We start from the raw sequence: 15,320 nt of genomic DNA, 5'->3' as shown, positions 1-15,320 counted from the left end.
AGATAATGGTAATGATAATGACGATGAAAAGATAAATTGTACTGAGTAAAAACAAACGAATGTTTATTTAAGATTTACCTAATTTGCTAAGAATATATTCTCGATTCGTTAGAAACTTGTGTTATTAATTTATATTTCGGAATCTGTATCACTTTAACAATAAAAGGAGCTACTTAAGTAGCGCGTTACTAAAACCTTTCATAACATAATTAAACTGCACTAAATTCAGTTAAATTTACCTCGGAACTACGTTGAAACTGGGATACTATATTTCCTGAATTTTCAAGTGAAATAATAATATGAGTTACATAATTTAATTTTACTATTTGTGTTTATTTTAGTTCGAATGAAATTAGCAGATATGGAATGTTTAAAATCATTTTGAGTTTTGGCATGAATACTTGGCGAGCAAGGTGCACCATAGCCTCAATCCTAAGAGGAGACCTGCACTCAGTAGCACGGTAATGGGATGTGACGATGACGTCAAATCCTAATTTTATATAGATTGGTTTGTATTTGGATTCGAACGTACATTTGTAAATCAAATCAGAACCATGTACCATGAGAGACGTAACAACAATCTTACAAGCTCACATATCTATTTGCATAAACCGAAAATGCTACTGGAGTATTTTGTTCCAGCGGACAACACAAGCACGCCACGTGTGCTATTTTAATCCATCTTAGTGTATAGTATATAAGGAACTAGTGTCATGTGACCTTTGTCTTATGCAAAATCGAAGACTACCTTTTACTTACTATATGGCTAATGATTTACGTAGTTAAAATAAATTGTACGTAATGCTTCTATTTATGTAATGATTTTTTCATTTTTAGGGTTCCGTACCCAGGGTAAAAACGGAAGCCCATTACTAAGACTTCGCTGTCCGTCCGTCTGTCACAGACTATATCTGCGGAACCGTAATAGATAGACACATGAAATTCGTACTTGTCGAATTATTTTTTCTACACTGTGAAACATAATCCAAAGTAGTAGTTATAATAAATTCGCAAAACACTGCTGCCTATCTCCGAGATTTAATACCTCAATCTTCTTCTACAAGATCTATAAGAATATTTTTTCAAAACTGACATTATTCTTGTCTAACACAACGTGATACATAAAATATAACATCACTATAATAATAACCACTGTATTACCAATTCTACTCAAGATTATTTATACCCCCATTGAAGCCACCTCCATAATCGAAAAAGTAAAGCGGTCTTCAGAATAAGACATTATTCAACAACCTTCACCTTTAAACGGCATTTCGTTAAACAAACTTCACTACACTTTTCTTTTTCAGAATCAAGAAAGTCAAACAATTTGTTTTGGCAAGGCTCAATTTAAAGGTGAAAGAACGCAACAAAAGCCGGTGTTCCGAGTATTAATTCAATTACACAAGATTTATACTCCATCGCCCATTGTGTTTCACTCTACAGTTTTCGCTCTTGAATTTTGCTACTCATAATTTTCTCGAAAATCTAGATAGCTACTATTATAAATCTTTTGTTCCTGAACGGAGCATTTCTTTTTAAACAATATTGTTTTGTTTTGTGCATAAACGTATTCTGATTTTATTCAATGTTTGCAAAAAAGATTTAAACTTTTAGTTTAGCAATACGTCCTCACTTCCCATGAGTTTTTACAAGATTAGGGAATTGAATCTCGTAGAAGGGTAACTTCTTACAGTGATGTTCTACTGCGGTCATTACCACAAATTCAATAGTGGTAATAGGGCAAAAGCATCCATTACAGGAAGATTACATATGTATATGTCTTATAGTGAATTTTTAAAGGATATCAGATAATCTGAATTACACTAAAATTTTCGGTGCCTTTTTTCAATTAATAAAATAAGTAAAACAACAGTAACAACTAAAATGTAAAACAAAATACGAAACTCCTGAGCTATCAAAGACAAGATACAAGCTGAGGGCAAAGAGAATCAATCGGACAGCGACGAAGCTGTTTTCTTTTTCAATCAGTGGACGTCCCTTGGGTACGTATGCACAGACATACTCTCCTACCTATTCCCCAAACCGCAGCTCAACGTGATACCCTACAAAATACTGACATACTATCATCTGCTCTTTGAAACTGTTCGTGCTCATCTGTACTGTGACGCGAAGACTACTACTTTGGAAGGTTTCGGGTGTGGTAGTTAGAAAATAAATTGAATATTGGAGCGCTACGATCGTATTTTGCGCGTAGATTGAGTGTGGCGTTATATCTTAACTGGGGAGCGTCGTAAATGTTAAACCTTGTTGCAAAAATTGTGGCCAAGATTGTAAATCTAGCAAATGAAAATTGTATTGGAGAAAATAAACGTTGCTTGTTTCAAGATATTGTATACGGAAAGGATTTGTTTTAAAGTCGAAATACAAATTTCAAATTGAAAAAAAAAATTGCTAGGATCATAATATAGGAACGAAATGTAAAAACATTTTATAACACCCCATTTGATTACAATTACCACTATCAAAATAATCCTGATCAGGATGCAAAAAAGTCATAAGCTCTTTTTGATTTGATTTGAATATTCTAATCGAGATTTGGATTGAATATTCTAACCGATTTATTCTCATACGGTATTTTTTTATGGCATAATATAATTACCAACCTTAACTATACTATTTCATTAACGCACTTATTAAAATGTATATGACTGAACGTACTTATAAATTTTGTGCATCTTGCTTATAGATCATCAAGGCGGTTATTATGTAATGTGGGGTAATACAGAAATCTCCGCAGTCACGAAATCCGATTCTAACTTTAATAGCGACCGAATAAAAGAACGAGTGTAAAAATTATCATAACCCTTACATTCCACCGTCCTTGAACCGATACAAAAAGATACTGCATTTAAACAGCCCCCGGGCCTTATTACCGGGGAATAAAGTTCTCTTTCGCAGCCGTAAAACCGGCGATGGCCTAAACGCAGGATCGGTCGACACGAGTCATCTTTTATTCATGACTCGAATTGGTGTTTGTCTAAATTTGACGTCCTATGGAGCTGGATTGAAATTTTGCCAGAAAACTTCCACCCAAGTTCCAGTTTTGACGTTTAAGATGGATTTTGTTACTGCATCCTTTGTTTGGTGCTCGTATGTACTAACGAAAATAAATCGTTGGACTTCAAGTATTACAACAACATACAAATGTATTTCTACTATATGATATTTGGAATTTGCACAGTTAGTTAATTACAAAACTAAAATTATGTTATTTATATTAACATGTTATTTTAGTACATACAAAACGAAAGTTAACAAAGCAAATAGTTATAAGTTTTTAAGATTTTAAATTAAAATAATTTATTTTGCCTTAGAAAGTGACACACTATAAATACTAAGCGAAGCAAGTGCCTAAAACCTATCGTGCTGACGTTTTATGGGAACGCAACATGGAATGGTAAAACAAAGAGGGAAGAGCGAACGGCTCAACATAAAAAGTCCGTTTTGACATTCACTTGCCTCGCAGACGCAATAAACCCGCAAAATATATAAAATAAAACGCCAGTCAATATAACTATGAAAAAAGGTACTACCAAGGATTTTATGGTAAATGAAGTAACAAACGGATTTTTAGCATAACTGCCTCCGTGTTGTATCTTATGTTCAATAATATAGAAATAAAATAAGGTAGGTGTGGAATATTTACGCAAGATTAGTATTGATATAGAGCTATGAGTCGAATCTAAATACTATTGCATACTCTTAATCAGAAGGTAAGGTGTTACTGTAGCCTGGTACCAGATACCAAAATATAAGTTACCAAGGTCAGAGGTACAAAACCGACGTCTTCGGAAGTACCTGAAACTGAAGTGAAGTGTTTAATATACCTAACATCTATACGTATTCATAAATCCATACATTCAGGCCGGCTTATATATATTTTCACTCCACTAACCGGGTCTGTATCAGGGAATTCCGCAGGATCAGAAGGGAGCAAGACTTCTTAAGCAGTGTTTATACAGGCGGAGATTTAAAACTAATTAAGTTTGCCCTTTAGGCTTACACCAGCCGTTGGGGAATAGACCTTTCTGAGGGTCGCCATTATTCTTAATTTAGGCCAGAGAGAAATTTTAGTTCTATCTGGATAAACGATTCATCAAAGAATCATGAATCACTTTGTAAATTGTGTTGCGCAGGTTGCCTAAGACAAAATATAGATGATTTAACAACATTATTCCAGATGAAGTAAGTATAAACGATACTTAGAAATGAATACACTAAAATGGTTCAAAGGAAATTCCATAATTTAATAGTAGATCACAGTTTACTGGTTCCAGTAAAAATTGATTACATGTGTTAGGCGATCATTTTAGCCCTCAGAAGTGAGAACGCATTTGTGATCGGCTTTAGATAAAAACTCTGATCTACCTATATGAATTCGTTTAAAGATATTTATGAGCGGTAACACGGTAAGTGTTCATCAGGTGGACAGCTTAATCCTCAGGGGTAGCGGCGCATCTGTGGCCGACCTCCGGTAGGAATATCTAATCCTATCTGGAGTTCAATACAGATGTCCATGGGCGGCAGTAGCCACTTACCATCAGGTGGACTGCATGCTCGTCTGATACTCCTATATTATAAAAATAAAACTATATGTTCGTTTAGTACTTTAATGTTACAAAGATATCTTCTTCAAATTACATTATCTAATAAGAATAGTTGCGTGTACAAACAAGGCTACAGAACAAGTAGATCGCGTGACGGCATCGGAGCAAATAAGATCGAAGAACGTTTCGTTTTTTGCTTTATAACTCTGTTTCTTTTAATAGTTGCAATGCTTGTTTCAATAGAACTCATGTAATTCAGAATTCCTAATACTACTAGAATATAATCACGTCACAGATATATAAATTCCAACTTGAGTTAATACGCACGCACTATCGGGTCTAAATCTGTGACACAAAAAAAAACACACAAAAACTTTAGCAATAATTTTGAAAATGTAAGACACGTAAGATTTAACACACGTTAACATTTGTAATAAGCTATTTATTGCAAATCAATTCCAGAATTAATTCTCAGAATTAATCCCATATATTTATACCCAGAAAGACAGATTTAAATATAATTAAAGGACGTATATTTTTATTTCATAGGAAAATATTATCCGATTATTTCATTCATTGGAAATGGGAGACTTCAAAGCGTTTAAATTCTTTCAATAAACTGAATACATATTAATACAACCACGAGTAAGTGGCTTTTCAACTTGAACAGAAAGAGTATCTTAAAATATCGATGCTTCATCAACAAACCCATTACTGTCCCATTGCTGAGCACGGGTTTCCTCTCAGAATGAGAAGGATTAGGTCATAGTCCACCGCGCTGGCCAAGTGCGTATTGGTAGACTTCACATACCTTTCAGATTTTTTTTATAAATCTCTCAGGTATGCAGGTTCCTCACGATGTTTTCCTTCACCGTTTAGCAAGTGGTAATTAATTTCTAATACGCACATACTCGTAACTTTGAAAAATCAGATGTGCGTGCCTGGGATTTGAACCTCGGACCCCTCGATCGAGAGGCCGAGTTTCTTAACCATTAGGCTATCACTGCGTATATCGATGCTTAAAATAAATACATTTAATCTTTTCTTATTACAGGAAATCGAATGCATTTTTGTACCTGTATGCTTGTGTTTTCTACTGACTTTATAATGTTTAATGGCCATCAATACAGTTTAAGTTGGATCCTACTTCCATTAATAATTCTTTTAATCTGAATATTCAACAAATTAGTTGATGTATTGTTAAGACAAAATGTAATATAAATTTTACCATTTAAGTACTTACTGGTAGAATTTAAAACACTTTAGTTCGCCGAGAACTGTATCAACAGCAGCGTATTGGATTCTGCATTCCAACGGTTGAATCTGTTCGGGACATTTAATATCTTCTGGAATTTGTAGAATACGACTCTAGCTTGTCGATATCGAAGAAATCTATATTTCTTATTCATAAACTCAACCTCTTCGTTTGTCTTTTATTAATCAAAGTCAGGGTTTATAGCGCTTAGGTAAATTGAGCAAGTCATTTTTTTATTAAATTATATTAGTAGGTATTTGTATTAGCTTTAACATAAGTTAAAGCTAATACAAAAATATCCTGTAAATTCCACATCTGGAGATACGCAAAATTTATTAGAACAATTACTTTGGTAATTAATTATTAAATACTTCAACTGCAAGGACCTCGAAATACTTGAAAATGCCTTTTAGTTACTCGTATCAGTGTAATTGCTATTAAAATTGTATTTAATTTTTTCTCAGTGACCTTAGAGTAGCTCCCACTTATTTTTTCAGAAATAGACGTTTTCGGGTAAAATAAACAGGTTATTTTTATCAGCACTACAGAACATAAGTCTAGATAAGCATAAGTCTAGAATAGATTTCTATTAAAGCAAAATACATTAAAACATCCTGTCACTAGCACAACGCCTTTTATCAAATTCTATACAATAGGAATAGCAGAATTAATTAATTTCCATCACTATATCACCGTATCAAATCAATGGACCCAACATAACGACAATGTGATCGTTACGAGATAACATCTGTTTATTGAAATGCAATAATACCGTTTGCCGGTCGGTGAATTGTATCGCGATCGATCACAGCATCCGTGCTGTTAATGTAAAGTAAAATATGGAATTCTGAATGTGTATGATTTTCAATGGTTCAACTGCGGAAGCGTCCCTATCATATCTATTTCTGATTCATTAAAGCGAGGTTTCTGTTTCAGATTACAAAAGCATTGTACGTTTTATCTTATGTACATTTCTTCCTTTGTATTTCCCTCATGTTATCTTTCTTCTTTTCATTAGTATATAAAAGTGGTACTTCTACTTAATTTTAATGTTCATCTATCTGCAATATCTCCCAACTTGAATCGGCAGTTGTATTTGATTATAATAATTTTAAATACGATGCGATACACACTATCACAGTAAGTAATTTCGTTTTAGTTTTGATCACCAAATGAAACTAAACCTAAAAAAAACACCTAACAAATTCTTATGGAGAGGCAATAATCTACGCCAATTACCATGTCATTGTGATGAAGTATTAAAACTACTAGTGCAATAAATGCACAAGCGAAAAATAAAAAATATCTCAAACACAAAGTCCAATCACCTAATACACCTTTATAATAACTGACCGTTGAACTTACAAGTGCAGTTGAGTTCGTTGAGTACGTAGAATGCTCCATAACAGCCGTTCCATAAAATCTTATGGATATATTACTTAACGTAATCCTGGGAGAATGGCTTGTGGAAAATTCTGCAGCTTCTTTCACAATTTTACAGGAAGTACGGAATAAGCCAGGCCATTACTTTTCGGATAACATCGTAAACAGGTTAGCCGAGCCTGAAAATGCAGAAGAACGCTGCCTCAGAGCTGGCGAGCGGAAAGTTTAGAAATATGAAGTCAATAGTTATTTTAGCGCTTTATACTACCGTCTTACTAATATCCATTCAATTTGTTACAATACTAAAGATGTAGTAGATGGCGATTAGGTTTGGGACAAGTTGATTTTGTATCATCATCATCATCAACCCATTATTGTCCCGCTGCTGGGCACGGGTCTCCTCTCAGAATGAGAAGGCATTAGGCCATAGTCCACCGCGCTGGCCAAGTGCGTATTGGTAGACTTCACATACCTTTTAAGTTTTTTTTTTTTTTTTTTATAAATTTCTCAGGTATGCAGGTTTCCTCACGATGTTTTCCTTCACCGTTTAAGCAAGTGATAATTAATTTTTAATACGCACATAAATTTGAAAATCAGAGGTGCGTGCCTGGGATTTGAACCTCGGACCCCTCAATCGAGAGGCCGCGTTTCTTAACCACTAGGCTATCACTGCTTTTGTATACTACTAGTGAAGTAGCATTAATTGTAAACCATTGTACTTCTCGTAATTCGTGATAAGGCTGGCTGTGTAAGGGTTAAATAGAGGATTTAGATAGGCAGTGTCTAGCACCATCAAGTGTGTGGCTTTGGTAAATAAAATAAAAGCCTCCACCGATCCGCATTGAAGCAGTGTGACCATCAGTGAAACATGAAAAGGACTTGAACATGAAAACAAGCCTTGTAGACGTAAATTGACGTCAATTTTTTCTTCAAAAATCTGTTTAAAATTCCAGGTCTCCAGGCTTCAGGAGACCATACAAGTAAGTGTCCAGCATGCAGGTTTATTCTTTTCGGGCCCGTTACTATAATATTAATTATGAATGATAAAGTGTGCCCCGCTTAAGTATGCCCAGGAGGATCTGGGTAATTACTGGGCCCGCTAATTACCGGCCTTAGAAATGACGTCGGCTCACGAAATGTTTTTAATGAAAAAATTTCGCCTCCTAACTACTAATGAAGTTCCCCGAGTTTTCCCAATTAAGTCGATTGATATTATTATGATGTTTTAAATCTAAGTACCGACGGGGGAGGAGATTAATAAATTGAGGAAATTGGAGTAAACTTTTTATGTTGTAATTAGCAATTGTTTGTTTTTGCTGTTGAGGTACTGTGATTTAGGAAAAATAAAGGAGACAGAGTTCTTATTTGCTGGTATAGCCTGTGGTTATAGCCTATGATGATCATCACGTATGGGTAGTGGAATGCTATGTTTCTAATAAATTGCAAGCCTTGATGGTTCTTAAAGTAGACCTACTTCAAAAGGATGATTATACTATATTATGAACATGCATGAAAGCTAAGAAAGTAGGTAATTATTTATGAAGAGCTAAACAGTGTAACACATAATATTTTTGTAAATATGGTGATAATAATAAATAGGGTTCCGTTTTTACTCTTTGGGTACGGAACAAAAAAATAAAGTTCAAAATTTAAAAAAACATTAAATACTATTGGGCAAATTTTCACAACAGTCTAAGCAAAACACTAACATTATAATAATTGCGAATATTCCTAAACACATAAACATCCACAAATTAGCCTCGACAAATAGGTTTAACCGCAAGTATCACATTGTTTACAAGGTTCAACCACATCGTAATCAAAACGACAAGTATCCTATGATATCTGACAATATGTATTTCTCCTTGAAGATACACGTGTAAGCAATAAAAGGTAAACATACCATAATAAGACTTACAAACTAATTAAATGGGTGTGTAATTACTATGATCCCTGAAGTGGTAAATAAGGAATACCGAATTATATTTACGGGAGTAATTTTCGAGTAAGATTATCAAGAAAGTTACAAATTTTGTTTAGAAATGATATGTTTTAGAACCTTTTATAAGAACCGATATTGTTGTCGTTACGATATTTTATCAGTAGCTTCAGCTGGTAATACCATGCCATGTAGGAGGTTTTTGAGGGATATGTGCTAGTGTGCTAGTAACTAAATTACTATCCTTATATGGTTATCACGACTACAGTTCCACTCCAGTTCATACAAGGCAGAGACTACGAGAGTACTAAAAATAGCGATATTGCAGAAAAATGTGGTCAAATTGCACGGCTAATGATTTTTAAAGTCTTTAGAAACACTCATTTTAATGTCTTTAATACATTATTTTATTATTAGATATTATAAGAACAAGACCTTCTATTAATCGAAATCCTCCTTGATAACGAGGGCATTAAGTCACTCTTTAACGAATAGCTTTGAAAAGAAGTCGTTAGTCGCAAGTCGTTTACCGTCCTCTTACAACTCGGTTAATCTGGTTGAACACACATTACTGCCGGGTTGCCATGGCGACGGGTCTTCAAAGCAAAATATGTTTCTCGGCTACCTGGCTAGGGAAATTTCGGGGCACGAATTCTGAGTCGACTGTAGTTCGGCCACAGCCGCTTCTAACATTTGCATCTCATTGAGAATGCAGCCTGTGGAAAGGAGCTATTCTTATCGGATGTGGTAGTGTGGACGAGATGGAAAAATGAGTTTGGTAATTTCATTTTAAATTAAATTATTGTGTATGTTGATTTTGGTTCTGTCTGAAACCTTTTAGGCGTAATCTCTCAAAAGTTACCAAATCCTTTTAATGGAGTAGTCGAGTTGTATGAGCGTAGAGATTTTCTGAGATACCAAAATTAATCTAATAGTCTCTTTTTAAGATAAAAGACAACTACTGTATTAATTCTTCTCCCAAATTGAAGTCATATTTTTCACGCAATAGTCCTTCACTTAGAGTTCACAGCCATTGTAATAAAGCCTCCCCAAGAGTGAATCGAGTCCGTCACCAGCCTTGCCTCAATTTTGATGACCACAACATAAACTTCATTGTGCCTTTCGACGATGTCGTCGCGGATTAGTCAATATCATCCACCCTTCTATCCATCACCCTTGAAGTTCGCTGTTGGACGTTAACCTCTTTTTATTAGCTCCACTCGAATTGATTCTTTGCCTTTGGTAATTAACGGTTTCTCCGCTTTCTTTTTACGGTTATCAAAATAATTAGTCAATATAAAGAATATTACATATGCCTTCTCCATTGAACAATGTTCTCGTTAAAACTACATTAATGTCGAGATTTTGCAAGCAATTTCCCCCTTAGCGACGAATGCAAATACGAATGAAATGTGTTATTTATCGCGAGAATTAGAAATTGCACTGTACCCCACAGTGGTGCATAAGTCTATGTCGGTAATTAGCATATCTGGAAAGGATTTACGACAGTAGTTTGGAGTATCTTAGGGAGATTTAGTTTTAGCTCATCCTTTGAATTTACATAATTAGGCCAGAATAGTGATAAGCTTTTGTACGCCACACTGACCCTGAGGACTTCACTATCTTTGGAGAGCATGATGTAGAACATGACAACATGTTTGTACGTGAAGTTTAACTTGATGTTCAAACTTGTTAAAGTAGCACTTTTAATAGTTTCAAAACATTAAGTTAAAGCATTAGACTACATCGCAATATTTTACTGTTTCTTCTTCTATTTACAGCTATCCTTGAATGAGGATCCTATTAGATTTCTAATTTAATTGATAACAAATTAACTATCTCGGATGATTACGTTATTTATGACTAACTTAAATATCACACTACAAAGTTTATTTTACCTTCAACTATCCTTGAATAAGGATTCGAATAGATTTCGGTTTTAAATTAGTCACAACGAGCATATTTTGGATAACTAATTTACATTCTTTCAACGCTTACACCCAATTAGCTAGAACAACCCATAATTCGCTACAGATAGGAATAAACTGAAGTCAAATCAAATTCAAAACATTGTACAAAGAACCAGGTCAACAATCAATAAAACAAGATTAAATTATCTCGATCTGTCATCGCGGTCTCAAAGGACACGATAAATAATTTCCATACAAGTTGTGATCCTGCGGACCGCTGTAATATCATCTAGGAATCCGTAAAGGTTCTCTTATATTATTACCCTTGTTTTGTACTGTGACCCTTTATTAACCGCCTTTGATGTTTTGGGAATCGATGTCAAAGGAAATTTGTATACGTTGTTTAAATTTTTTTTTTTTTTTTTTTTTTAGAACCCAAATTTCTTTATTTCAACCTGTAATATACTTAAACTAAATTTAAAACAAATAGAAATAAAAATATTTACAGTAATCAAAAAAAAAAATAACTAAAACTATAATAAATAAAATAAATGAGCCAGATCGCTGCCCCGCGGTAGTGTACCCAAGACACTAGCAGCATTACCTCGTTGTATGGCCAAACTTATTTGTTGACCGAGGTAAGCTCCAGCTCTTGGGTCACCAGAGGTCTCAATCAAGCGCGAAGACAATTCTTTATAAAATTGCTTCGCTTCTGGTCCCCACGGTCCCATCGTCTCAACTGCGAAGGGCACAAATATATAATTCTGTGAAATAGCAGCATATTTGCGCCGCTTCACAGCCTCCGCAGATTCGGCCGCCGCACCAGCACGCATCGAGGTTGCCCGAATATGAGACGGTGCCATGGTGTCAACACATGTACCATCCCATACCAAGGACCTCCCCTGTTTCCAGGGAACGAGTGTCAAACCATCTGGCCGCTTGCCATCATCACGCACTATACCGTTCGGCTCCAAGGTAGCCGGTACGTTGATGGTGACAAGAGCCCGACGGATGACATCGTTGATGCATGCGTGGCGCGACATACGGCCGGCACTGCGTTGACACGACAGACCGTGATGACCAGATTGATCGACACCTTCTCCGCAGACACAACGATGTGGCTCATTGATTTTTAAGCCAAGACGAAGGCACAAACATAGGGACAAAGTGGAATTATCCAAAAGAGTCCCTATGTGGCTTGATGGAAGAGCCTGTAGCCAGTAACCGGACTCTCGTTCAGATACTGCTAAAAGACGAGCCCGCTCTGTAATATCATCTGAAGTATTTAAAAGTAATTCATATGTTAATTTACAGAGAGGCTCGTCCCATAATTTTTGAACATTTAATAGTTTTGGAAAATTTTGATTTGGGCAGGCCATTACCCAAGCAGATTTGGCTTCACTCATGTACGCAACGTCGCAGTTCATTAGGGATTTTGATAATATTTTCGAAACGAGGTCTTGCGTACTATGAGTCGAAGACAAAAATGCTGGGAGGGAAACACTAGAAATTTTACGTACTCCCAAACCTCCGTACCTAATAGGTAATGAGGCTTGGGTCCAAGCGCGGTCCGAAATTTGGCAATTAAATAAGGTTGCTAATGTTTTATGGATGATGGAGTCAATTTCATTTAAAATGTTAATAAACCTAAAAAAGGGACTGCATCTAAGAAAATAAATAAATTTTGGAGCAAAAAGACAATTCCGAATAATAAATAATGCCATATGGGAATTTATATTAAATAATCTGCCTGAAACATTATTAAATTTTGTAACTTGATTTTGAGTAAATGAATTAATGGAATCTTCAAACACAGGTGCACCGAGTAGGTGAAGAGAGCTCTTATCCAGATTCTTTATGTTAGGAGCCAAAACATTAAACTTTTCAAGAATTTCGTTTTTTTCTTCTGGTGATTTATCAGAATTTATAAATAATTCACACTTCGAAAAATTTAGGTCAAGACCAATTTCTTTCAGATTGGTAATTAAATATTCTAAATCATTTAGGACCGAACTCACTTCACCACCCAGAGTACCATCATCCAAATACCATATGTTTAATTTAGAATTTAACTGTGATATGATAGGATGAATAGCTAGACTAAAGATGGCCGGCCCAAGGGGATCACCCTGCTGGCAACCGACGGAAGACAAAATAGAATGATTGCGATACATTAATTTTGATGGGGAACTATAACATTGCCAAATATATTTGTAAATAGATGGAACATTATTTTTAATTTCTTGTAGCAGGGTTCCCCTATTAACCGAATTAAAAGCATTTTTTACGTCAAGCTTCAATAACACTTCCCCTCCGTTAAATTAATGGACAAAGTAACATCAGTTCCTAAAGGAATACCGTGTAATTGAATCTGTGTTTCTCACTTTTTTGACGAAGAAAAGACATTCTGCAGAAATATAGTCATAGTTTAAATACACGAATTTTCTGTTAGAAAATTTCTATTAATATTTAATACATAAAATCATTAAAAGCGAAAGTAAAATATTAAATACGAGTATAAGAGTATTACAAGACATTGAAGAAACCAAATAATATTATTACTTATTTTTTAATGTGTAAGAGTGAACTCTAAACGTATTCTTTGTGTAATAATGAAATCTATACTTGATTATAAACGTTATCATCATAGCACACCTGTCTGTTATCACTAATAGCTTAATAAATATTATTTTTGCAGGCATCATAAAGAAAATATCAATCTTATTCTACGCGATACCGAAAATATCACAACTTTATAAATAAACCCAATAAGCTCACGATCTAATGAGCAAGCGTCGTATTACGCCACGTGCCTTTTCCGCCCAAAAACCTTCAATAATAATATACGGTACTCATATATCTATTATATTTTCTTACATAATCACCAAGCCAGATCTGATCCCACAAACTATCACAATAGACGTTCGCCCCAATATCAAATGTCACCATAAGAGCAAAAATACCCATTCCATTTGCCAAGCGAAACGCGTCCCATATTCCTTTATAATAAAAATATACATATATAAAACATAACCGGGAAGGTCGGAGATATCTGATTATAGGATTGGGTCCCCATCACATTATGATAATGGTCACTTCGGCGACGCTTCGAAATAGAAATAGATTGATTCGCAATTTTTTCTCCCCGCCGGAGGAAAAGCTGATTGATTTTTACTTTATTGCCTCCGATACCTTCTATAGCTTACCAATAATTAGAATTCGAGAAGCAACCCACGCCTGCCTTATATTTAGCAAATAATGATCACTTTTTATATAAAGTTGTTTTCTTTCCAACAGTCGTTTACTTTAGTTCTAAAATTGTAGTTTTGTTTACCTGAGTCCTTCAGTAAAACAATACGTAATCGCGTACTTGTATTTACGTCGTTACAACTTTAGTTCTTGCCTTCTATGTAGACGGAGCTTCTTATTAAGTATAATATAGGTATCACAGAGTCTCACAAAGACCCACAATGACATGTATTCAACAGAACTAGGAACAATTTTAAACTATAAAGAATTTTATTATGTGGAAGTAAACTTTAATCTATTTGAGGTTAGATCTCCCTAAAATGTGCGTATTTTGAAAAAACATCGTATCCCTCTTATGTAAAAACAATTTTGCGCCTAAAGCCGTTTGGATTAGGGGTACCTCACGTCAGCTCCTAATTTCCGGTAAAATTGAACACTTTTAAATTTACATTCAGTACGTTGAATTCGTTGGCAGAAGACTAATTTCTCAACGACGACTTTTAAACAAATAATGTTTTTAAAATAAAAAGTGTTGTAAAAATATGGTTTGGTGTAATCAACGTAATAGATCTGTCACTAATTAACTGATAGACAAAGCAAAACTTATACTAGTAAAGATTCTGGAAGCAAGTTTTGCTCAAATGTTTAAATGTTTTTTGCTCAAATACAAGTATTACATAGATGAACACTAAGTAGGATTCTTTTTACCCTGAATTTTTAGGCATCCTAAATAAAAAATAAAATATTATAAGAAAAAGAAATGGTAAAAGGTATTAAGAAAGAAGCTTATGGATAAACCTAGGGATTTAGAGCGATTATTTACACGTACGATTTTAAGTCTATCAATCGCGCGGCCAAGTCGCATATCTGAAAACACACTTGGACAATTATGCGTCGTGAATTCGTAAACATCGTATGAGCCCACCGTGCTGTGAAGTTGTTCCTTCGTTATGAGAGAAGTTGAATGAACTTTTTAATATTAATCAGGCCTACCCGGCAATGTAGTCCAAAAA

General features: G+C 34.8%; 1 protein-coding gene across 1 annotated transcript; it reads right to left on the bottom strand.

Moving 5' to 3' along the window:
- Positions 1–11,591: 11,591 nt before the first annotated feature.
- On the bottom strand, positions 11,592–13,353 carry LOC140749266 (uncharacterized). The gene has a single exon (XM_073082309.1). It carries the CDS (start codon positions 13,230–13,232, stop codon positions 11,592–11,594), a length of 1,641 nt encoding a protein of 546 aa, XP_072938410.1. The 5' UTR covers positions 13,233–13,353.
- Between the last annotated feature and the right edge of the window lie 1,967 nt (positions 13,354–15,320).

The sequence above is a fragment of the Epargyreus clarus genome, unplaced genomic scaffold (assembly GCF_041222505.1).
Source record: "Epargyreus clarus isolate Ecla_fem2 unplaced genomic scaffold, WU_Ecla_fem_2.2 ptg000017l, whole genome shotgun sequence".
NCBI lineage: Eukaryota > Metazoa > Arthropoda > Insecta > Lepidoptera > Hesperiidae > Epargyreus > Epargyreus clarus.
This window is presented reverse-complemented; position numbering and strand designations above follow the sequence as displayed.